The sequence below is a fragment of the Protobothrops mucrosquamatus genome, unplaced genomic scaffold (genome assembly GCF_001527695.2).
Source record: "Protobothrops mucrosquamatus isolate PMUCROS unplaced genomic scaffold, P.Mucros_1.0 scaffold1516, whole genome shotgun sequence".
In the NCBI taxonomy this organism is placed as follows: Eukaryota; Metazoa; Chordata; class Lepidosauria; order Squamata; family Viperidae; genus Protobothrops; species Protobothrops mucrosquamatus.
Genome location: NW_015387688.1, coordinates 64,449 through 90,383, shown reverse-complemented (window position 1 = coordinate 90,383; position 25,935 = coordinate 64,449). Strand labels below are relative to the sequence as shown.

At 43.0% G+C, this 25,935-nt stretch overlaps 1 protein-coding gene across 1 annotated transcript in view; it reads right to left on the bottom strand.

Moving 5' to 3' along the window:
- LOC107293145 (mitoferrin-1) overlaps positions 1–25,409 on the bottom strand; it is a 26,963-nt gene extending 1,554 nt beyond the window's left edge. The window contains exons 1-3 of the mRNA XM_015822279.2: positions 25,308–25,409; positions 3,897–4,125; positions 1–31 (exon numbers count right to left, since the gene is read on the bottom strand). Of these exons, the coding sequence (XP_015677765.2) occupies positions 1–31; positions 3,897–4,125; positions 25,308–25,373 (326 nt within the window). The 5' untranslated portion in view covers positions 25,374–25,409. The remainder of the gene's footprint in view (positions 32–3,896; positions 4,126–25,307) is intronic.
- Between the last annotated feature and the right edge of the window lie 526 nt (positions 25,410–25,935).

Sequence of the window (25,935 nt, the reverse complement as noted above, 5' to 3'; positions counted from 1 at the left end):
TGAAGAAGAGTAGCCATACTCCCAGCCATACCTGCAAAAGAAGAAACGAAGACAGGCCCCTTTCACAAAGCAAATTTTGACAAACCATCTTGGGTTCTGCGCACAAAACGGCAGACTCTTAATGGGTAGCACTCAACACATCAGCCTCCAGACTCATTAGGCCTCTTGGAAACCAACCTAATGTGTTGCAGATCATTTGAAAAAGAACATCACAGATGTACATATACTAAGAGTCACATACAAAAGGAATATAAGTTGCGTTTAACAGCTGTGAAACAATTTTTTTTAAAAAAAAAAATCTGAAGGTACCAAATGAAAACCTCCACAATAACTAATTTTCCATGAACTTACCAACAGCATAGCTGGGAAGAATGAAAGGTTTTGTTTCTAATTTTTTTTTTTTTAAAGAAAATGTTGCCCAGATTTACAGACACTAGAAATATACAACCAGGAGGTACGTTACGGCGGGCAGCCAATCAGAACTCCTTCAAAAGTTACCGTTAAATAAGAACGTTCATTGTGATAGAAAGGGAGAATATTAGCTGGCGTTATTTTTTTTCCCCTAACCTCACCAACTCCAGCATCCATGGAAGCAGCACTCAGCAAGTTATTCAAAGGGCACAAGTTAACTAAAAAAAACTTTGCTATATATAAAACCAGAAATATAACCATTTGAGTCACAACAAGTGACAAAATATTTCCTTTATGGTTGCAGAGAACATTCAGAATTGCTTTAATAACGACAGCAAAACCAGACTGGAAGTAAGATTCTCTAAGCTATTTACTGTAGATCAGTGTTTCTCAACCTTGACAATTTTAAGGCATGTGGACTTCAACTCCCAGAATTCCACAGCCAGCAATGCTGGCTGTGGAATTCTGGGAGTTGAAGTCCACATACCTTAAAATTGTCAAGGTTGAGAAACACTGCTGTAGATCAAGGGTGTCCAATCTTCTCTACTATAGGATCTGTGGACTTCAACTCCCATGCTGGGAGTTAAAGTCAACAAGTCTTGAAATTACCAAGGTTGGACATCTCTGCTGTAGATTAATGCACTGAGAAATAATTAACAAATGCTAACATAATCTTAATTAATGGAAAATATTTTAAGTGTGTATCTCAAGGATTCATAGGGCAATTGTTTCTTCTTCAAGGACAGGGAAGAGATATACTATATCCTTTTTTCCCCTCAATCTAACGAACACTCTATATATGAAAAAAACCTTAAATGATTATTGAAATAAAATGTCAACTACCCACGTAGTTGTAATTGCTTATGTCCTTCTTGCCAACCATTTTGGGAAGGAGCAAGTCCCCCTCAGAAATTATCTTGTGAGAGGACCGTCAACATTTTCTCGAAATTCCAAATGTGTTCGTCAGCCCTGCCAAACCTGAGACCTTCTAACACTTAGAGCTGAACGCTGAGTAAGCCTTCTAGGACTAGCTGGACTCTTTTTATTTCACAAAAGATGAAGGAAGTGGGATCCCAAAAGAAGAAGGAATAGGGTAGCAACTGCACAAAACCATTTTAGGTCAGGAGGAACTCTGGCGAGCCAGTATAAATAACTTGATTTTTTTTCCTTGGTACTATCTCAGGTTGAGATGATACTAAAAGCCAAATTCTAAGGCCCTTTTCCATGTGGCTTTCTTCCATTAGTATCACTCTAAATCAGTGGTTCTCAACCTTTTTAATGCCGCGACCCCCAACCGATCGTAAGTCGAGGACTAAACCGGTTGTAAGTCGAGGACTAAACCGGTTATAAGTCAAGGACTAAACCGGTTGTAAGTCGAGGACTAAACCGGTCATAAGTCGAGGACTAAACCGGTCGTAAGTCGAGGACTACCCAACCAGTCGTAAGTCGAGGACTTTCCCTGCCCGGGAGCGCCACGCATGCGTGGTTCCGCCCCCTGCGCCGGCCGAGGCTTAGCTGGCAAGCGGCAGAGACGGAGCAGGCCGACCACCAGCTGGCCCAGCTCAAGGGAGGTAAGGCACCCGCCGGAAAAGGGGGAAAAAAATGGCGGACAGCCTTGCTTGGCGACCCCCGTGAAATGGTCGATCGACCCCAAATGGGGTCCCGACCCATAGGTTGAGAACCGCTGCTCTAAATCAAAAACCGCATTTCAACATTGAAAAGCAAGGAATGCTTCAACGTTGTACTGATAGAATCTGACTGCAGACATCGGCAGAAAAAAAAATGCAAGACCAAACCTCACAATAGGATAAACATTACCTAAGTCTAGCCATTGTGGATAAATTGTGAACAGATCTCCCAACTCCCCCCTTACAACAGAGAAGGGGAAACACTTTCTCCCATCAGGAAAGTCAGATTTTAGAGTTTTTGATCTCCAGAGTTTGCAAAGCGCTTGGCAATGCCAGCCCGAGAGAGCTGAGAGAGAATTGAGGGTAGATTTGAGTGTTTTCTCCCCCCACTTCTATAGAAGCGTGTTAAGCCTTAACCCTCCTATTTTACTGCTTACTTTTGAAGGAAAGGGAGAACAAGCTTGCTATCATAATTTGGTGAGACAATCAAAGCAGGATTAATTGCAACCGGGGCAATTAATGCAGCCCATTGGGTAAGCCACACTTTACGTCAACCCTTGTAGGGAATTAAAAGGGCCAAGCTGGAATGCAAATCTAATTTTCATCATCAGCTTTGAAGGTTTGCATTACAGATCTAGTTTTAGATGGGCCACATGGTCCAAATATGCCAATGTTTCTTAGAAATTGCCACCATTTAGCAACAGGAATAGCATTCAGGCTTACACACCGTTCTGTAATGCTTTACAGCAATTTACGGTGTTAGCATGTTGCCCCCAACAATCCGGGTCTTTATTTTATTGACCACGGGAAGGATGGACGGTTACGTTAACCTTGAGCCTGTCAAAATCGAACTGTGGGCAGTGTTAGCCTGCAATACTGCATTCTAACCACTATGCCATCACGGCTCAATTATCTCTTTAACTACATATTGAAGGGGGTTACAAATCTGTATCTCTGTATATCAAGACAGGGGCACCATTTTCGATCTCAATGTCTACCAAGAATTTAGAGGCATACATTTAAATATTAGCAACATACAGGTTCTTTCTTTCAGCGCCAAGAAGTTCTAAATAAAACAAACAAAAAAATCAGTGAAAAGCTATCCATGTTCACTGGAGAATAATAGAAATGCAATTAGATGCAAATTTGTGAACTGCTGATTAAGAGACTATAGAATTTGTTCGGGCACATAGTTTGCTATCAAGCACATAAGCATTCAATGTAGATCCTAAAAAATAGAAATTCCAGTTAAAGAACCAGTATGCCTCTGAGTGTCATATGCTGGAGAGAAAGATCGGTAAATTTTTAGAGACAGCTGGCTGATTTTTATGGGAAATAAAAATGTCGGACTAGAGGTGGCGGTTGGAGCGATCCAGCCGGCTTGTAACTTTACATTCTGTACCGCACAGCCAAATTTGGTAAGTTTTAGCGGTGATAAAATAGACTTTCTGGAGAGAAGCCAAACCCAAAATCTAAGAACCAAATTTTCCTAGAAAGCTGCCCAGGTTAGACTGAAAGCTGTTTCAGACAACTCTTTCCCAGAGAGAGCCCCATCAGAGGTATTTAGGATCAAAACACTTTAACATCTAACTTTTAGAGGAACTGGAGCACTACGTATCTTCGGGATTCTTCATACATGCGTGCCTCTAAAAAGGAGCAGGTGCCTGTAGAAAATAGACAAGAGGTTGAAGGTAGCAAGAACGCCTAGGTGGCCAAACAGGGAAGTCTTTCCAAGCGTCTTGTTTTTGTCTCTCCAGAAGCAGAAATTGCATGCTGAAGATGTCAGACCACATGAAAAAGTACGCAAGTTGAGTCAAAGCACCAAGATGGCACACCCATTGGGTTATGTCAATATACCGTTGGCCAGGTGGCTGTTGCCTCCATGTTGGATAATGTCACTTAAAGTGCGTTTCATTTTTTCGTAGCAGGCAAAATACAACGCGTGAGCCGGGCCGGCTCCGAGGACGGTGACGTTAATTCCTCGCAGCGGCCGCCAGATGCCTTCCGTGCGGACAATCTTCCTCAAGGCCTCAAAGACGCTTCGGTACTGGGCTTTGGGGTCAGGTTGCAAACTCTGCATCCGAGTCTACAAGAAGAAAAAAAAAAGAGGGATGATGTAAAGGAGAAGAGTGAGGCTCTAGGGCTGCTTGGGGGGGGAGGGAGAGACACAACTTTGGGGGGAGGGGCATATCTAGACTTGGAACAGCCTCAATTCACAACAATTCATTCAGGGACCTAGACAAGACACCCAGTTTGTGTCTGGGTGTCTTATCCTTGGGGTGGACACGCTTCTGCCTTAGTGTATTCTTGGGTTTAAAGCAGGGGTCTTCAAACTTGGCCCTTTTATGACTTGTGGACTTCAACTCCCAGAATTCCTCAGCCAGGCACGCGTGCCTGGCTGAGGAATTCTGGAAGTTGAAGTCCACAAGTCATAAAAGGGCCAAGTTTGAAGATCCCTGCTTTAAAGTGTACATGTACGCTGTGTTGGTTGAAAACCCTCCTGAGTTTTTCAGATATTCCTGCAACGTATGGAAGGACAATGTTGCTACATTCGTCGTTCTCTTCTTCGTCTGTAATGGAGGAGCTCTTGCTGGGAATTTTTCTGGATTTGATGAAGGCCCATTTAGGATAACCACAAGTGCAAGAGGTATCCACAGACATCTAAAACGATTGGGGAAATAATCAAATCCAAAAGAGGGAGGGAGAGTGCCTCCTCTACCTTCTGTCTGGCTTCTTCCTTGAGTGAGGAGCGTCAACAGGAAGCAAGCAATATTCTTCAAAAGGCCAGAATTAGCCCTGAAGTGTGTTGTTGCTAACTTGCACAGTTGGTAACGTACAGGTAGTCCTCAGCTTACAACTTTTGGTTTAGCAATTGTTCGAAGTTACCACAGCCCTGAAAAAACGACGACTAAGGACCATTTTTCACGCTTACGACCGTTGCAGCATCTTCATGGTCACATGATCAAAATTCAGATGCTTGGCAACGGACTCGTACTTATGACGGTTGCGGTGTCCGGGGGAGGGGCATGACGTGATCCCCTTTTGCGACCTTATGACAAGCAAAGTCAACGGGGAGGGCAGATTCATTTAATAACCGCGTCCCTAACACAACACCTGCAGCGATTCACTTAGCAGCAGTGGCAGTAAAAGTCGTAACATGGGGCAAATCTCACTTAACCAATGTCTCACTTTGGGTTCAGTTGCGGTCGTAAGACGAGGACTACCTATACCGGCATAGAAAAAGTCGATTAGGGCAAAGGAAAAAATGTGGATCCAGACAAAACTAAATGTTATTTAATCAAATTTGCAGTTAAGCACAATATATATATATTTTTTTAAAAAATCATGAATTAAATATAGGGAATGTGATTATTTCCCACAATGCAATGGGGGGAGGTGAAATGCCTCTAAAAAGCCAAGCATTTAAGCACATACTTTTGGAAGATACCAGAAGAGGGCGCTACAAGCCTGCCCAGCATGGCAAGGCCCTCTCCAGCGAAGTGGTTGCAAGGCCTTTTGCAGTCAATATGTGCCAACTTCACTGGAAATGCCAAAGGAACATTATACATGCTTTAGGCACAGATCTCAGCAACGGATACCCATCTTCAACTAATATATAGTGGCCAGAAGTTGTAATGTTTCTAATGCAAACTTCTAACATGAGAAGCTCTGTTAGATAGCCACTGGTGACTGGACTGGACTGGACTGGGACTGGGACTGGGACTAGACTAGACTAGACTAGACTAGACTAGACTAGAAATATAGAAAACGAATGGAATGAGAATAGAATAGAATATAAACAAAGAATAGAGTAGAGTAGAGTAGAGTAGAGTAGAGTAGAGTAGAGCAGAGCAGAGCAGAGCAGAGCAGAGCAGAGTAGAGTAGAGTAGGGTAGGGTAGGGTAGAGTAGGGTGGGATAGGGTAGGGTGGGGTGGGGTGGGGTGGGGTGGGTAGGGTAGAGTAGAGTAGAATAATCTTTATTGTCATTGTGTAACTCACAATCCACAGTGCACATTACACACAAGTAAAAACCACAAATAAAAACATACACTATATACACACTTCCTTCACATTCTATTCACCATTGCGCTGCCCCTAATATTGCGCTTCAATGTTGCACTATACTGTGGTATTTAATATGGTTACAGCTCTGGGATTAAAAACTATTTTTCAGCCTATTTGTCTTTGTTTTTATTGTCCTGTACCGTCCGCCAGATGGCCATCGTTTAAAAAAAGAATGTAAGTTAGTAGTTAAGCAGTTAATGATTTAGAACACAGAAAATTGAATAATAGGGTTGGGAAGGGACCTTAAAGATGTTTTAATCCAATCCTCTGCTCAAGCAGGGGACCCTACACCAGTACACCATTCCAGACAAAGGACTGCCCAGTCCCTTCTTGACAACCTCCAGTGATGGAGCACCCACAACTTCTGGAAACAAGCCATTCCACTGATAATAGATTTAAAACAGTCCTTTCTCCGCCTCTTGCTGATTCCAAAGGAGTGCAGGATGACACAGGACGAATGACTGGCATGATTTAAATCCAAGCTGAATGACTGCAAAACTCCAGGTGTCTGACTGGACATGTCCCAACAGCCTAACATCAACCTGACTAATGCAGGATGATTGTAATTCTGTGAAAAAGGCACTGCTTCTCTGCTCGTTACACAGGTCTGAAAATGTACAGCTCTGAATGTCTTCTCTTCCGCAGGCGTTAACAGAAGAATCCAACCTAACTCTTGGGCCATATACCATAACCAAGACATCCCATTTTCCTGGGTATCACAGTTCTTAGGTAAAACACAAGAAAGAAACAGATGTCTACGGAGATTCTTAAACATCCAGGTCATGGTTGTCCCAAAGGGGCTTTCTTCACACTGAAGAAAGCTTCTTGGATGAGAAGCGAAACGTTTTCAAGGAAAAAAATAAGAAAGTCCCGTTGCCTCTTGAAAAAGCACCTTTGGGAGAAAGACCTAGCTTCTTAGCTAGTTCCAAGTTTCTGACTTCTACTCTTACCTTCGTCTTGGATGGCTGTTTAATAATCATGTTAGTTATTTAGCAACTCAGCAGGCTTGGCCTGCTGAACTTGTAAAATTCAAGGGAAGTCTAGCAGGTCTACTCAGCCCGGTGGAATTCCTTCAGCTTCTCTGTGGATGGAGCGGTTGTCAGTTCATGCACGCTCAGAGCAGTTCTCCTCAAGAAAAGAAGAATTATTCCTCTGATCTCATAATACTTTGCTGAGAGAAACAGCAAGGCCTAAGTTCCCAGGCTTCTCACTTACCCAAGTCTAGCAAATCCCACTTCAACATAACCATTTATTTGAAAAGCCTAAACAACATGCAAATCTAATCCCCAAAATCATTTTGTCAGCTCTAAATCCTCAGAAAATGCAGCGGAGGAATTATAGCGAATAAATACCAATTTGCCAGCTGCCAAAATTCTTGACTTTGGCAAATCCCATTTAAAATAAGCTTGTGCCTGTGTGTTTGGGTAGACACAGGCCTACAATTGAGTGGAAGATAATGACAGTTTTACATCATTAGTGTAAAGCAAATTAAAGGACCGCGTCAAGGGCAGTATACAGTCTGGTTTTTATACATTGTCTATATAATTTATTCTAAGAAAAGATGAGCCACCCCATAAATATCTCAACAGACACACTTAAAAGTAAACCCTTACTTCCTTAATTTCTGGTCCTAAGGATTTGGGGACAAGCTGAAACATATATGCACGCCCAGCAGGAGCTTCCTAATCATATGAAGGAGGTCATGACTTGGTATTACTGGATGGCAGAGATGGGTTAGTAAAGCTAAAGAAAGAGGAACTGAAGATGTTTGCTGTTTAAACTACGGAAGTATGTCATTAATGTAATGTCTCATATATAATCCAAGTATGCCTCCTATTCTCCTTGCACAGCCTAACCAATTGTCCTAACTGATCAAAATCATGTCTGAGCTAGAATCTCAACCCAAGAACTTTCAAATGGTGGCTTTCAAGATCCAACTGATAAGCTATCTATCTCCGTTTAACTTCTACATGCAAACAGGGATAACCTTTGAGTGGAGTGGGAGAGGAGAGGAGGAGGAGGAGGAGGAGGAGGAGGAGGAGGAGGAGACTACATTACAGCAAGGTCAACCTCATCAGTAGTTGCCACCCAAAGCTCACCAAATGTATTTTTTTTTACTTGATCTCAAAATTCAAAGCAAGCATGGCTTTAAGCAAAGTGGAAAATTATGGCAGTGATCAATCAACAGATTGAAAGACCTCAGGATATATGAGTCCCCCACCCTCTTTGCTCTTTTTCTTTTAAATCTCCCTTCTCATCCTTTCTTATGAATAACTTTGTTCCCGATTGAAATATATGCCTTGCAATAAAAGAAAAGAAGATGCTGGAGAAGCGTATTCTTGGTAGTAGTATTGTGTGTGCGTAGGTCCACAACAGGAAGGAAGGAAGGAAGGAAGGAAGGAAGGAAGGAAGGAAGGAAGGAAGGAAGGAAGGAAGGGTGTTATGAGTTCTTGATCTTAGTTGAACTTTAAATCTCTCTTCAGTCACAGTAATTTTCCTAACAGTGTAAACAAACCAAAGAACTTATTTTACGTAAATGTCCCTGTGACTAAATAGGGCGTGGTGCTCAAATATTTCAGAAAAACACCCCTGATATATCTTTTTTTTCCCCTTTTCATCCTTGCAACAAGCTGCCCCTGGAAATGAAGCTGCCTTTGTGTGGCGTTGTTAGCTAATGAATTGGTTTGGAGAAAACAGAACAAAGAATGTAGGCCTTAAGCCCCAGTAATCCGCTTCTCAAATCGAGGGTGGGACAGGAAAACCCAATCATCTCACATAACATCCTGGGTTGTTGCTGTCTATTCTGCATCTGTCCAGTGATGATAAGTTCTACAGCCAAGAAGTTATCTACAACCCCTCTACCAACTTTTTAAAACTCTGCACATATTAGCAATGCAGTATCTGGTCCTCTAGTATCTCTGTGTGTCTATGTTTCTGTTTTAAAGCCTTACCGATAAGCTTTTTTGCATAAAAAGGGGTGAAACGGACAGTAGCTCTCTTCTGCGAAGCCTAAATAGGTCACTTGTCCTTTTCCCCTCCCCCATCCCTGTTCAATTTCCCCTTCCATTCCCATCACCTTCCCCTCCTTCCCTGCAACCTTACAGGACAGAGAAATGGGTGTGGGTGTGTGTTTGTGCCAGTGCGATGTCATCCTGCACGTGCAGACGGTTTGCCTAAGAACAAGAGAATAGTTACTAAATGCAGATGAGAGATCAATTCATTTTATACACCAGGCACCTTATTTCACAGGCAATTAATTTTAATTAATGGGTTTGAGCACAATGCTTATCACGGTCCTGGCCTTTTGGGGCGGATATGATTTCCAGAAGGCACGTGCATACACATAAACACACATCAACAAGTATGTCACTTGCATAATTGTGGGGAGAGGGGAAATCTCCCAAGATGGGTTTCAGCTGGAAGTCACCATCCTAAGCAGGAATTTCAACGCTGCGTAGAATTCTTGACAGTGTTTACAATATGTTTGCACCTAGTTGGGGAGCAGGCAGAATTCAGAGTTGCTTTGCTTTCAAGAAAATTGTTCGAAGTGGAAAGGAGTTGCTTCATTTGGGTGTCACAAAAAAAAAACCTGAATAATCATCTCATTAGATCACGCCTGCTTGATTTGCTATAATACACGGCAGGAACATATAATAAAAAGCGAAGAATTCCACACGGACTGTAAATACTGTTCATCACTATTTACAAACCAAGAACTGGATTTTGTTCTCCTTTGCACAAGCTAGTCAGAAGCTACAGTCTTTTTTTGTGGTGGGTATGGTTTTGTCTGGTTTGGAGAAGGCCCAGAATTCTTGGTTCCTGTGAAAATCCTTCCAGATATTGCTGAAGTAAACAGCCCAGTGGCCATGTTGCTTAATACGTTTGTTCTGTATCCTGCTTTATTATTTTTACGAGTAACTCAAGGCAGTGAACATACGCAACACACACCTTCCTCCTCCTGTTTTTCCCACAGCAACAACCCCGTGAGGTGAATTGGGCTGAGAATGGATGACTGGTCCAAAGTCAACCAGACGGCTTTCGTGCCTAAAGCAGGACTAGAATTTACCGTCTCCTGGTGATTGGTCCAAAGTCACCCAGCTGGCTTTCATGTCTAAGGTGGAGCTAGAATTCATCGTCGCCTGGTGATTTGCTCCAAACCATCCAGCTGGCTTTCATGCCTAAAGGCAGGACTAGAACTCCCCGTCTCCCAGTCTCTAGCCTCGTGCCTTAACCATTAGACCAGATTAGCTTTCTAGACCAAACTGACTCTAGTTATGGGAAGCTGTTAAGAGTAGCAATATCTAGACATCCATCGATTTGTTCACCGTTGCTAAAAAGAAATGGCAAATCCTCTGAGCATCCCCATGAACATCACACTCCCTACTCTTGAGACAAAACGAATCGCTCGCACGTCTAGTTCTAGCACACATTCGCTCTATAAGCTCCTTATGCAAGAAGCTCCTGACTGAGCATATCTGTAGTGAAAGCCCTTACATTCAGAACAGCTACTCTGCATTTTGTATCTGGGTTCAGATAACATGACAATAAATTCTAGGGGCCAAGGACTTTTTTTTTTACGTTATCAAAAGATTGGTACATTAGACAAGTTCAAAAATGACTCTCGGTAGAGGCCGTTCAGCTTTCAGATAGCTCATCTGGCATTAAATTCAACGAGAAAGGTCATTAACCCAAGAAAAATCAAGTCCTTGACTTGTGACCACAACGGAGCCCAAAATTTATGTTGCTAAGTGAGACAGTTGTTAAGAGAGCTTTCCCCCATTTTATGAAATGTCTTGCCGCAGTTGTTTAAGCGAATCACTGCAGTTGTTAAGTTAGTAACACAGTTATTAAGTGAATCTGGCTTCCCCATTGACTTTGTCAGAAGGTCGTAAAAGAGGATCACATGACCCCGGGATACTGCATGACTGTCATAAGTATGAGTCGGTTGCCAAGCGCCTGATTTTTGATCACATGGCCACGGGGATGCTGCGAAGAGTGTAACAACCGGTATGAAAAACAGCCTTTAGTCAATTTTTTTTCCAGTGCTGTTGTAACTTCAAACGGTCACTAAACGAACTGTTGTAAATTAAGGACTACCTGTGTACACATTACATTAGCAAAACATATGAATCCGAGGGCACTTATGAAAGCTGATTCCAAGGTGCCAATTTAGACCATTCAAAACTATTGAAGTTACACACCCTTAATCCTATTTTCAACACGACTTTAGATTTTATTCATCTGGCTGGGGTTTTTAATCAATGGGGGGACGGGGGAATTGGACTTTTGCCTTTTATTTTTATTTGCTTTCATCAAAGGGACATTTCAAAAGATATTGCAATATAACGTTGGGAGGTTAAAGCAAAGCAAGAGCTTGCTCAAACAATAGATAAACATCTCTTCGTGAATCTGAATCCACTGCTTAAAATGAAGGAAGCCCGCAACTCTGACCTTGCTACCCTCATAGAGAGATAAATGCAGCATCTAAAGGCTGCAAATTAGACCGGCATTTAAACATAAGCGACACACCTATTTCTTAATTTGCCCCAGCAAAACCCACATACCAGTTTCCCAATGAAGGACAAGGAAATGCACTAAAATCTGTTGTCTTTGATTTTTTTTTTTAAGATACGACTGATAAATAGATTTATAGAATCCTGGTTAAAGTCTATTGGATTTTCTTCCATTCTTCCGTGTTTAAATTTATTACACAATATTTTATTTTGTTTTGGTTTTATTGTACGCTGCCCAAAATCAGTTGGGAGTCAGGCGGTGCCTAAACTGAATCCATTAAATTAAAATGTTCTGTTCCAGATTAGAGACAAGTAACACAGTGTGGAATCAATAGCTGATTTTCTGCTTTAACAATCTCAAAAGAGCGTTTGACAGAACTGAGAGGTTTCTGCTACTTTCTAACCAAGTGGAAAAAATACTCAAAAGCAGTGATGAGTTCTAGAAAAAATTCAGCTGGAATGTCTCCTTATGCAACTGAAGTTCAATCTGCATCAAAAACATGTTTCTTTTGCAAAATTATTATATGCCAACTCTCATCATCATTTATTTCATAAACGGACTCATATTTCATAAACGGCCTCATATTTCATAAATGGACTCTACAAGGTTCATTTTGAGCTTAAAAACTCTTCTAAAATGATCCTGGCCACTTCAAATACAAGACATGTGCTTTACTCCTGACATCGCTGCTTCAGAATGAAAACAAGGGATGTTTTATAATGCAAGATGGTTGCATTTCACACACTACCCGCACAAAACTTCTAAAAGTCAGGCTGCAAGATATCGTGGCTGAGGCACATCTTGCAACTTGTACATTTAAGCCAATATTTCAAAATCTGGAGTAACAAGCCAATGGCCTGGATTCTGGATTCTGTCTTATAAAAACAGTGATTTTTAACTGAAGCGATGCATGCCTTAGATGGGATTCTGTAGTAGACTAAATGGGACATGGAGAAAGTCACTGAAACATTAATTTATCCTTTAAAACATATCCTAAATGGCAACTATAGCAAGACTGTTGGGGGCGAAATGACAAGAAATATATGGCATGGTCATGCAAAGGCCACCACTTAAATGGCTACATCAAATTTGGGGATATAAATGCGTACTAGCAACATTTGCATGATGGTGTCGTTGTGGTAGGTCAATGTTCTGATTCAACAGCAGTGTGCTGTAGACTCCGGGGGAAATGCCCATAGTCGTATAAATGTCCTTCTTCTAAAAAAAATTGAGCATTTTATTTTAACGATAGAGGGACTCCAGTTGGTGAAAAGAATAGTGATTCTGGTAACCTCTCCGCTCCCTCTATGATGCCTGTTCATAACTATTTAGGTAGCACTGAGGATGACAACATTAAAAATACATTAAAAAATTAAAAATTAAAAAGCAGAGGTCTTTGAGATGTCAGCCTCCTTTCTGATGTTTGGGCCTTTTGCCATGTCATCAGAGAACCAGACAGGGATTCTAATTCCATAGCTAAGTTGTTTCTGTTGGGTGATGTAAAATCAGAAAAAATGACTTGAGAGCCATTTTGGTCTAGCCCAGGGGTAGGAAACCTTGGCTCTTTGATGACTGGTGGACTTCAACTCCCAGAATTCCTGAGCCAGCCATGCTGAGGGGAAAGGGAGAGGTTTCCAAGCTGAGCCATGCTGGCTCAGGAATTCTGGGAGTTGAAGTCCATAAGTCATGAGGGGGCCATAGTTCCCCCATGCTGGCTCAGGAATTCTGGGAGTTGAAGTCCACGAGTCATAAAAGAGCCAAGGTTGCCTCCACCTGTTCTAGGTCAGGGGTCTTCAAACCTGGCAACTTTAAGACTTGTGGACTTCAACTCCCAGAATTCCTGAGCCAGCATGGCTCAGCATGGAAACCTCTCCATTTCTCCTCAGCATGGCTGGCTCAGGAATCCTGGGAGTTGAAGTCCACAAGTCTTAAAAGTTGCCAGGTTTGAAGACCCCTGGTCTAGTGGATAAGGTGCTGGCCTACAAACCAGGAGACCACGAGTTCTAGTTCCACCTTAACCATGAAAGCCAGCTGGGTGACTTTGGGCCAGTGCCTCTCCCTCAGCCCAACCCATCTCAGAGGGTTGTTGTGGGGACAATGGGAGAAGGAAGATGTGTTGATATGTTCCCCGCCTTACATTATTTGTAAAAATGATAAAGGTGGGATACAAATAAATAAGATACATTTAGCAAACTGGCTGGAATCTGGCTGTGCAATTTTGCAACAATTTTATTGTGCAAAGTGGAAGCAGTTTGCCTCTGAAAAGTCTCTTTCCGCTTTGGAAAAATTGGCAACGCAACTCTTCTGCTGATATCCCCGGCACTGTGGGAGGTCAGCTGCAACAGAGACTATTCACCCCTTATCTTTTCTTTCATTCGCTTTTTTTTTTTGATCTTCTAAATAAAGAGCCAGTTGGGGGCTCCTATGCCACCTGATTTCATACTTGTCTGGATTTTAATCACTGTTTTGTTTTATTACGGGCTTTGCCATTTTTCTCAGGCAGCGCTCTCGACAGCCAAGACATGAGATGCTGAGCACATCTCCACTCCTGCCACAATGCAAAGGAGAGAGAGACATTATTAAACCCTCACGGATAGGAAATCTAATTAGGGAAGCAAAAACAACCCCAGGCCCAGCCGACCAGCAGATGCAAAAAAATGCAAAATCGACAAGGAATGCGGAGTAATTTGCCTTTAAATTCCTAGTCCCAATTTTTTTCCCGGCAGAGAGTGATGGGAACTGCCCATAATCATTCCTAAGAGGCTTGCCAGAAAACATTAGTCAGGGCACACACTCAGCAATTCTGGATCGCTCGTTCACACACAGACACACACACACAGTCACCACAAATTGTGCAACTCGTGCAATTAAAAAAGGAATGTTTTTCTTAATGAAATGAATCCAATCTGCCCCCACCCGCTTTGCTCCATCTGCTAAATTATGCTTGTTTGGGGACTGGCGCACATCTAGATGTTGTGGCTGCTGGTCCGCATTTTTCGTTCTTTCCTGGCTATATTTGTGGACCTTAACAATGTGGTAGAGTGGAGACATGTATGCATAATGATCAAAGGGACGGGGAAAAGATTCAGTTTGAGATGTTGAGACTCTAAAAAAGAGTGCAGAGAAGAGCAACAAAAATGATTAGGGGACTGGAGGCTAAAACATATGAACAACGGTTGCAGGAAGTGGGTATGTCTAGTCCAGGGGTCTTCAAACTTGGCCCTTTTATGACTTGTGGACTTCAACTCCCAGAATTCCTCAGCCAGGCACGCTGGCTGAGGAATTCTGGGAGTTGAAGTCCACAAGTCATAAAAGGGCCAAGTTTGAAGACCCCTGGTCTAGTCTGATGAAAAGAAGAACCAGGAGTAATGTGATAGCAGTGTTCCAATATCTAAGGGGTTGCCACAAAGATTGGGGGGGGGGGTTTCAACCTACTCTCCAAAGCACCTGAAGACAGAACAAGAAGCAATAGATGGAAACTAATCAAGGAGAGTAGCAACCTAGAAATAAAGAGAAACTTCCTGACAGTGAGAACAATTAATCAGTGGAACGACTTGCCTCCAGAAGTTGTGGGTGCTCCAACACTGGAGGTGTTTAAGAAGAGATTGGACAACCATTTGTCTGAAATGGTATAGGGTTTCTTGCCTGAGCAGGGGGTTGGACTAGAAGACCTCCAAGGTCCTTTCCAACTCTGTTATTCTGTTGAAAGTGCAACCAGATTGAATTTCCCCCCAAAAAAGTGATTTTGAGGGGGGGGGGAGAAATCCCTCCTACCAAATGACAGAGACAGACACAAAGGCACTAGAAGTTAAATTCCACTCTAGGTATTCCAGTTACACAACACCACCCTCGGTTACAGCTGTTGTGGCCTCCAATAAATGACCTTCTTGGCCAGAGTGCTTTTAAAGCCTTTTTATCAGGAAGACGGAGGCTGCCAAGACAGGTTTCTGATGCAACTTGGGACTTTTTCTTCTTACAGTTTATTTAATTTCAGAAAGGGTGGGGGGGAGAAAGAGAGAAGGCAACTGAGAGATGAGACAGAATAGGCCACTTTGATTGCTCATGCTGGACGCTGAAGCAAGGGGAGACCTCTCAATAACCTAGAGAAGTTTCAAACCAAGCTGTGCAGTTCAAACCTGTTTCATAATAAGGATCGGGTTATTCAATAGTTTGCAGAGTATTAGATTGGACTGCAAGGCGATCAAACCGGTCAGTCTTAGAGGAGATCAACCCCAACTGCTCTTGAGAAGACCAGATCCTGAAGCTGAAACTCAAGTACTTTGGCCACCTAATGAGAAGGAAGGACTCACTGGAGAAGAGCCTAATGCTGGGGAAGATGGAGGGCAAGAGAAGAAGGGGACGACAGAGAATGAGGATGGCGGGATGGAGTCACTGAAGCAGGAGGCGTGAGCTTAAATGGACTCCAGAAGATGGTAGAGGATAGGAAGGTCTGGAGCAGGGGTGGTAGTGAACCTTGGCTCTGGACTTCAATTCCCAGAATTCCTGAGCCAGCCATGGGGTCGCGATGGGTCGGACACGACTTCGCAACTAACAACAACAACAACCTTTATTGTCATTTTTTCCTGTGGGCAGAACGGCACGCATTAAAAATGAAATTTAGTTGCTGGCTCTCCAAGTGTACACATACATAACACACATTTAAAACAGACTATATACAACAGATGTATATAGACCTACACCCTTACATACATAAAAGTTACATATAAATATTAATCGCTGTCCATCTGCAAGGTCGTAAAATGGGACAAAACTCACTTAAACCAATTTCTCACTTGACAACATAAATTTGGGGATCGGTTGTGGTTGTAAGGCTAAGGCTACTGTTATCCTGCAAAAGGAAACATCCTTTTTCCATCCTTATCATAAGTTAAGTTCTTAACAACCTACCAATATGTGCCAGGTTGATGATTACCTGGCACAGATTATATTACTGTGATGTAATATATGCTAGAATTGTTCTCTCAATGCAGGAAGAGAGCTGGCCTAACAGGTTTACAGCAAAATAAGAGATCTGCTGCAGGCATTTCCTGATTCGTAGTATGGATTATCACGACTTTAATCTTAGCAAATACCTAAAAACATTTATTATATAGAATTTAGCTTTCCCAACCGTCTTTCACTAGGAGATGCCAAACGCCGCAATCAATATTTATATCACCAGTTCTTGTTCTGCAGTAAAGAAACCCTGCTTTCACCGAAATAAAAATGCTAATAATTTATACAAAGCAACTCTTACTGTATAAGCTTGAAACGTCCTACTTTTTGAAAGGGCGTTTTAAGCGGGAACTTTACTTTAAATGCATTGGACAGCTTAAGTAAGAAGTCAGTTGTAAAGAAGCTCTGGTACAATGGCTTGAAGATCACAGCACTTTAAGTTGCCTTTGAATGACTCTGCTGTATTAAAAGCATCCAGACTTTTTAGCAAGTCATGGTGTAGCAAACTTTACTGGAAAAATGAGCAAGGCATGAAACCAAAGGACACTTCCCCACTTTTGTGATATAACAGAAAACCACGTGCATCCTGCAGCCAAGACGGCATGGCTAAATTTCACCCTGTGTACATATTAGTGTTGTCTATTAAATAACCAGTGAATACAATTAAGCACTGCTTAAAACATAACCTAGGAAACAACGTAAAAGCCACCCAGGTTGCATTCCAGTTGTCATTTAAGCCCAGCCTTTAAGCCTCACCTTTGGAAGATTAGCACATCTCAAACAAGTGAAAGATACGTAGCATGCTAACCCTATTTGTGCAGACAATCTGGGCCATCTCCAATGCCAAATAAGTTAATTTACTTACAGTATTAGTGCTAAGTAGTTTAGATTCTTGTGATAGGTAACACAAAATAAACCTGTAGTACTTTTGAACTCTATCCTGGCCCCTGACTTCTTGCCTCTGACTGCCAAGTTGTAAACCATGACTTACAAAAAACAGTGGCAGGGCTTTGAAACCAAAACCAAATGCATCGAATTATAGCTTAGCATTGTTCCTATAGACACCGCTAGTCTGCCTTGTGGATTATCCATAAAGATAAAATGGGAAATAACTTGATATATATTTCCAAGCTCTCTAGAGAGAACAATATTGCTCCAAGAACACTGAGCCATTGGTTCTGAGCAAATTCCATTAATCTAACCTCCCTACACCAAGTGTTATCCAGATAAATTCCACTTCAACTCCAATACTTCACCACGCTGGCTAGGGATAATGCAAGTTGATGCCCAACTCACCCAGAATGAACTAATTTGGAGAAAGCTGACTTAATATAGTGTTATATTTTTCAGAATAAGCAAATCAATTGTCAAAGTGAAAAGCACAAAGATCTGAATTCCAAGTAGAAAATAAGTTTTAGGTACAGTAGGTGTTGTGTGCAAAAATTGGAGAAAGACTAAAGTCAACAGTGTTGATAACTGAATAATACGCAATGAATGTATGCCTATGGAATACTGTGTTGTGAATGCCTACAAAATATTGTGTTAACATATTGTTTAGAACAGGGGTCCCCAACCCCCAGTCCGTGGACCAGTACCGGGCTGCGGAAAAACCTCTCTCCACGGAAGCGGTCCCTGGTGCCCAAAAGGTTGGGGACCTCTGGTTTAGAACATATCGCAAAATAGAAAATGTGAATTGCCAACTACACCTACTTGACCACAGAGAACCTCTGTGGTGGAAACTGATTTTTAAAACCACACAAGCAGCTTCATGATTTTAATGGAAAGGCAGTGTCAGTTGCAGTGATGAAAACAGGAGAGATCAGGCCTCAGTTCACCGTCTCAAATCAAGGGCCTCTAGCTTAATAAAACAAAAGACACAACCTCTTAAGGATGAAGGAGAGGACTGAGAAGAAAATTTAACATATAAGCAGAAAAGCATATTCATAGGCAAAACCAATGTGAAATATGAGTCCACCCCTTCCCACTTTCAATTGTCATCTTCTTGTGCTGACGTCTGGATTTACACACATCTTGCAGACCTCACCCTGCCACAACAACCAAACTAAGGCACAGAGTAAGCAACAAACGTTTCCTGAACTATTTCCCAGGATCCCTCAATGTTAGAGGACGGGGTTTGTACTTCAGCAGCATGTGGAGAAACAGGGATCCTATTCCTTACATCTTGTAAAGAGGACGGAGACAGCCTTGAAGCAGAAATGCTGGAACTTTAATTAAATGTTAATCTCACCTAAGAAGGAAGAGCAGGTGAGAAAGAAGCTCAAGATAACCTTGCCCTATATTGTGATATATTTTTTTTCTACCCCACCTTGATTCTGTGGCTTATAATAAAGGGATTCAAAGGGAAATTCTGACAAGATTGTCTTACTATACATTTATGGAGATTCTCAATCATCAAAGTCATGGTTGTACCGAAGGTGCTTTTTTCCAAAAAAAACAACTGGACTTTCTTGTTTTTTTCTTTGAAAACATTTTGCTTTTCATCCAAGAGAACTGAAGAAGGTTCTTGGGTGAGAAGTCAAATGTTTTCAAACAAAAAGACAAAAAAGTCCAGTTGCCTTTTAGAAAAAAGCACCTTTGGGACATTGTCTTACTACAGGGGTCTTCAGTCTTGGCAACTTTAAGACTTGTGGACGTCAACTCCCTTGGCTGGCTGAGGAATTCTGGGAGTTGAAGTCCACAGGTCTTAAAGTTGCCAAGATGGAAGACCCATCTTACTATATAGCCTGTATTAACAGAGTTCCAGTAGTTCTTACACTGTCTGTTTCCTGACCTATCCTATCAAAGGGTTGATGCTTCTACAATTCATGCTGATGGTATGCCCAACCAATTCTACTTGTCTCATCTTGCAAACATGCCCTGCTACATTTTAATTATCTGGAAATATTTCAATCAGCTATTATTCTTCAGAACATCTCGAGATCGTGGTAGGACCAAACAAAGCACATGCCAAACTAAGGACAGCCACAGAAAGTATTCAGCCAGACATACCAATATTTCTCAGTGATTTTGGGGTACAGGCGCAGAGAGACAAATATCTTTTGCAAGCTGCCCAGAGTCCTTTAGGTGTGAGCAAGAGATATATTTGCATATACAATAAAATTTAAATAGACTTACTGATGTATCAAGGTATTTCCTTTTGGGATAAGCACTGTTATACAAAGTGCGTGGGTGGAAAAATCAGTAAGCCAAATAATTTTTTTTTAAAAAGTAACCTGAGCTAAAAACATTTTCATTTATTTTCACAAGTGCAGATTTCCTAACCACAGACCATGTATGTTTTATTTATCTATTTATTAAACTTTTTTTTAGAGATGCCCTACTCTCACCCAGTGCTTCTCACAGGCTGTTACCAGCGTTGGCACGTCTTAAAAGTTCTCCATGTTACTTTCCCATTGAAACTATCTGATAAAGTACTCCTTGACTTACAATAGTTCATTTAGTGACCCTTTGAAGTTACAGCAGCACTGGAAAAAGTGACTTACGACTGTTTTTCACACAACTGTTGCAGCAACCCCAGGGTCACGTGATCAAATTCAGAGGCTTGGCAACTGGCGTGTATTTATGACAGTTGCAGTGTCCCGGAGTCATGTGATCATCTTTTGCAACCTTCTGACACACAAAGTCAATGGGGTGAAGCCAGCTTCACTTAACAACTGGTGTTACCAACTTAACAACTGCAGTGGTTCACTTAACAACTGTGGCAAGAAAGGCCGTAAAATGAGGCAAGACTCACTTAACAACTGTCTCACTTAGCAACGGAACTTTTGGGCTCAGTTGTGGTTGTAAGTCAAGTCAAATTCCTCCACTCGCCCTCTAATTTCTGCTTACAATCCATCCACTCTATTTCTCTATTTGTTGCGATTTCAAATATTGTTTTGCAATAAAGAGTTAAATAGTTGCTTTTGCAAAATTATTTATTATAAACATGAACAGAATAAATAAATTTGCAAATGTTTCACGCCCATTGACAATTAGTGTGTTAGTCACTGTATTCAAGTTAATGTTACAGAAATATTTTTTTGCCCCAGTTCCACTAACAATTTTTTCCTACCTACCAAACTTCCACTCAGACTGACATCAAATGTTTGCAAATACCTGTGCAAGTATGCAGCTGGAATTTGTAATGTGAGCAGACACAAAGAGAATTTCCCCAACCTCAAGGAGTTTTCTATTTTACAGAACTCTAATCTGTTAAGCCTGCCTAATCACCATATTGGAAAAATTAAAGGGTATGCTTAAAATGGTTTATGTTGTTTCATGATCCCCTTGGCAATGCTTCTTGGATTTTCAAGAAAAACATTTAACTTTGCTAGTAGAGGGGAATACTATCAGTATTTTGGATATTGCCCAATTTTGCAGATGTTGTTTACAGTGTTTTGAATACCCCCTTTAAAACATATACCATCATTGGCTACACTTAGTTGGCACAATGATTTATTGTGAGAGCAAAAATAACATCCATCCCCACTCTCTTACACACATTGTTCTTTTTTTTTTTCTTTTGTACAAGTCACAAAAACTAAAATTTCATTCTCCACTCTGGATTTACTACTTTTCCATAGCATCTGACCCTAAAATGTGGTTAATCCAACTATGGTTCTGCAGAATAAGCCTATCTTGTACTAATAATCTAGATCAGGGGTATCCAACCTTGGCAATTTTAAAGACTTATGGACTTCAACTTCAAGCACGGCTACGCTGAGACATTCTGGGAGTTGAAAGTCCAAAATCTTAAAAGTTGGACATTTCTGAACTAGAACTAGCAGGTTTCAAAGCAGTCATACTTAAAAGTAGGCTGGCCTGGGAGGGAATTAAAAAAAAAATGGGGCAACATTTAAAAATCTCAGCAAAGGACCAGAAAGTCAGTTAAACTAATTCCCGGGTTATGCCAACATCAAATCTCATGCACTATCATCATTCAGTGTTTTTAGACTTGCCTCTGACAGCTAATATGAAATCCTTCCACCTAAATCAGCAACCTGCTTTGTATAATGGAAACCATGGGTTGTTGAATCGTAGCTTATGTTAGGGGGTCTTCAAACTTGGCCCTTTTATGACTTGTGGACTTCAACTCCCAGCATTCCTCAGCCAGGCACGCTGGCTGAGGATTTCTGGGAGTTGAAGTCCACGAGTCATAAAAGGGCCAAGTTTGAAGACCCCTGGCTTATGTAATGGTATGTGACCTTGGGAGACAAGAGGAAGAGACACAGACTAGACAACGGTCAGATAAGAAACAGCCGAGTCCAAAGAAGGAATGAGGATGTAGCAAACATCTCGGAAGGACCCTTCATAGTTTCTTGGACGTTAAAGACAACTGGAAGGGGGAGAGAGAGAGATGGGCTTTCAGACTTACAAGATCCTGTTAATGTAAACTTACTATAGCATTAAAACTAGCACTTCTGGCAGTGCTTCTGGTCTGAACACCTTGCAAGGCTGGCAATAAGCCATAACTAGATGGATTCACACAACACATCTGATCCCAAACCAACGAAGCGTGACTCAGCTCATAGGGGGATGAGATCTTAAACTCTCAGTGGTGAGGGGGGGTGAAAGACCCTCAATAGTCCAGCTGATGCACAAATGCAATTTTTGTACCCAGACTGTTACCCCCCAAGTTTTGCGGCTGCATTCCAGCCCTCTCCCACTTCCTGTTCAATTTGTCACCTTGACAAGACCGAAATGGTGTCAGCAATTTCAACAGCAAAGCACAGCCTTGTTTTTTTTCCGCCAATTGCGTCCCTCTCGCCACAAAGGTGTTCACAGGCTTAGTCCACAGGTTCGCTACCCAGTTGAACAAGCTTCGCTGTTCACTTGATACTGGAAGAGAGAAACAGGCTGTTCCTGTTAACAAGAGACAGATAAAGGGACTCTGACCTCAGGGTAAGACTGCACATTCAATGTGCCAACTGCTTTTCCTAATTGAGAAGAGGGGGCAGAGCACAGAATTACTGGAAGAAGATTCTCCCCCTCCTTAGCTAGGAGCAAACTCCAAGGGGTCCCGGGTGTCATGTCATTCAGAGGAGACCCCCCCAAGAGTCCAAATACTTTTACAGTGTCCTAAATTTCCCAAGTTCCGATCAATAGTGCGGGTGGTGAGTCCAGTGGTGTGAATTTCAGTGCTGGCTTCAAGAAGTCCTTTCTTCACACCAGCTAATTCTAGAGTAGCTGTTAGAGCCGGTTGTTGGCGTAGTTTTAATTAGGTTTTAGTACAGGTTTTTTATATGGGGTATTTTAGAGCAGGCCTTTATTTATTTAATCTGATTTTAGAATAGATAGTTATTGTGATTTTTATTATCGCCTGTTCACCGCCCTGAGTCCCGTAAGGGAGATAGGGCGGTATACAAATTTAAATAAACACAAACATAAACAATGGCAGGAAGAATCCAGATGGGATTCTAAGCAAAGAGTTATGAATGCAGAATTCAACCGCCCAAGCTACGTAACCTGTTTGTTTTTTTTTAGATGAAGGACGCAACTGCTTCAGGCACATGTCTTGTGGCACAGTGGCTAATGTACAACAAATTGCTGAGAACACAACCCGGGAACAACCGGCTCTAACAGCTACTCCAGAATTAGCTGGTGTGAAGAAAGGCCTTCTTGAAGCCAGCACTGAAATTCACACCACTGGACTCACCGGGCACTACACAGCACAGTCGGGAGAGGACCGGGGGGGGGGGGGGGAATGACACCGAACTTCCTGTTCCCATCCACCTGCAAACCTCAAGGCCTTTCCTGATGCAACGGTAGCAGCACATTGCCACATTTTTCTTAATGAAAGTTGTAGTACTGGACCCACACCCATGGTGTTATCAGGCTCGACGTTGCTGCCCGTCCGTGCAAGGCAATTCAGTGGTGGAAGCTAAGCTGTTTCTCATGCCACGTTTTGCTGGAGGAGTTATAAATATGTAAACACCTTAACTGCCACTGTTGCAAAAAAAAATCAGCTAGGTGAAGAAAGCATTGATTTTTTGGGGAGGGAAACACAAGCTTCCGTCTCTTTGATGCTAGGCAATTCGGCCCACGTTAAGCAATTCAGAAATCTACGCGAGTTTGCTCAAGCCTGCAGTAAAGTTACTTATTGGATGGGTTTTCTCTTCACAAATTTGGGCTGTGAGTCTTTAAAGTCATCTGACTATATCAGATCCCCTTTCCCCAACCTGATGGCCCCGCAGATGGGCTGGGACAGCAGTTTACAGAATTCAACACCCCAAAATGTGAAGTTGCATTCTCAGCCCATCTGCGCTTTATTCAAAAAGAAAATACATTTATGGGGTGTAGAGCCATAAACAGTTCCTTGGGAATAAGCTCCGGTCAGTCAACCTGCTCAAGACTATGCTGACAAGGCCTAAAACGCACACGCACACACACACACACAAGTGTACGGGTCAAAAAACAGGACAGGGCAACTCACAATGACCAGCAATATTTTGAAAGAACAGTTGGTGCCAGATGAGTAAAACGGTCTATTCAGAAATTGTGTGTGTGTGTGTCTGTGTGTCTGTGTGTGTGTGTGTGTGTGTGTGTGTGTGTGTGAGAGAGAGAGAGAGAGTCTCTCTCTCTCTCTCTCTCTCTCTCTCTCTCTCTCTCTCTCTCTCTCTCTCTCTCTCTCAAATTGTGTGTGTGTGTGTGTGTGATGACAAGGTAGGAAAGATGATTTTGCAATTTGTGCTACCAAAAGAGGGATCACTTCCAAATAAGTGAAGGAGAACCATCGGGAATCTACGATCACACACAGTTATTCCAGATTTGGGGCCCAGTTCAACACATCGATGCTACTCAGGGACATCTACACAAAATATTCTAGGTATTGTCCCAGCTCCTTACAAATCTACTCCAGTTGCAGATTAAAGCAGAGTCTTTGCTGGCCTTCTAATCAGGTTAATTCTTAATGCAAGGGATTAATAATGCCCAATTAATTAGGCTGAAGCTGATGCTCCTCTCCACGCGCTTGTCAGAGATCTGCCCGTACAACCAGTCAGCATCTCTTAAGTGTGTTTTCAGATGAAGGGCCAGCATCACATCCCACCAAACCTGTCTGATGTATGAAGCCGCCGAAGGGCTCCAGAGTTACCTGTCACATCTGGAAACACCCCAATTTCCAACCCCATCATTAGCAAGACATGTGGTTATTATACCATTTCAAGGCCCAGGGCCAATTTGTGTACCTTTTTTAACCAGAGGCCGCTGTGAGAGGACACTCAAGGCAGAAGCAGATTAGCTGACAAGGATCAATGCAAGAAAACTGACCCAGCAGATCTCTTTCTTTTTTTGGGGGGGGGGGTCGAGAGAGCCAGCCTGGAGCAGCTCAGCAATGACACCAAGACAGGTTGTCCCAAATCCAGCTGCCAGGGCGATTTCGCAATCCTTAGCTGCAGCAGTTTGAAAGAAAGCTGTTGCGCAGACCCAGGTTTTTTAAAAAAAGTTCTATTTTACAGGAACTCCACGTTTAAACTGAATTCTTGCAAACCCCCCCCCCCCCGGTAGGAATGTCAAAGGGGAACTCCAGGACTGGTGCAAGGAAAAAAAAAAAGGGGTGGGGAGGCAGAAAAGAAAAGAGAATAGAATAGCCAGGAGTGGCTCCCCTCTTTCTCCAGCCAAAAGCAGATGGGCTTTGTAGTCCGGCAAGATCTGCAGGGAGCCAGGAGCCAGGGGTCGCTCTCCCGCCCTGGCCCAAGCTCTCCCCCCCCGCTCCGCTCGACCCCCAAAACCCACCTTGACGGAGTCCACGGGATACATGACCGTGTGCTCCAGGATGCCGGCCACCGCCCCGGCCGTCATGTGCGTGTAGAGGGAGGCGCTGGTAGGCAGGCTCTCGTAGTCGTCTTCGCAGGGACTCTCGCCGTCCATCAGGAGCCCCGCGGCCGCCGTTTGCCCGCTGCTGCTGCCGCTGCCGCCGACGGTGGAGCCTCCTCCGCCACCGCCGCCGCCGCCGCTCTCCCTCGCCGCGACGCTGCAGCTCAGCTCCATCCGCGCGCAAACAAGGAGAAGCGGCCGCTGCGGGAGGGGAGACACCGTGGAGGGCGGGCGGGCTGGAGGGAGGGAGGGAGGGAGGGAGGAGACGAGGGGGGGGGGAGAAAGTTCACTTCGGAAAGTAACGCTCCCCCCGCCCCCGACCCGCCCTCCCCGCTCGCCAGCCGCCGGCCAATGGCGGCGCGTAAAAGCGCAGCGCCCCGTGCGCCATTGGCACAAAGCGCGGGTCCTTCTGCGCCGCGTCTTCCTGGCAGGCAGCCGCCGGGGCTGGGAGCTGGAGATGACTTACAGCCCTGCCAGCAAATCCTGGGGAAGGCAAAAGGGCCGAGCCCGCGCCCGCTGGGCGGGATCCAGGGCCGCGCCTCCCTTG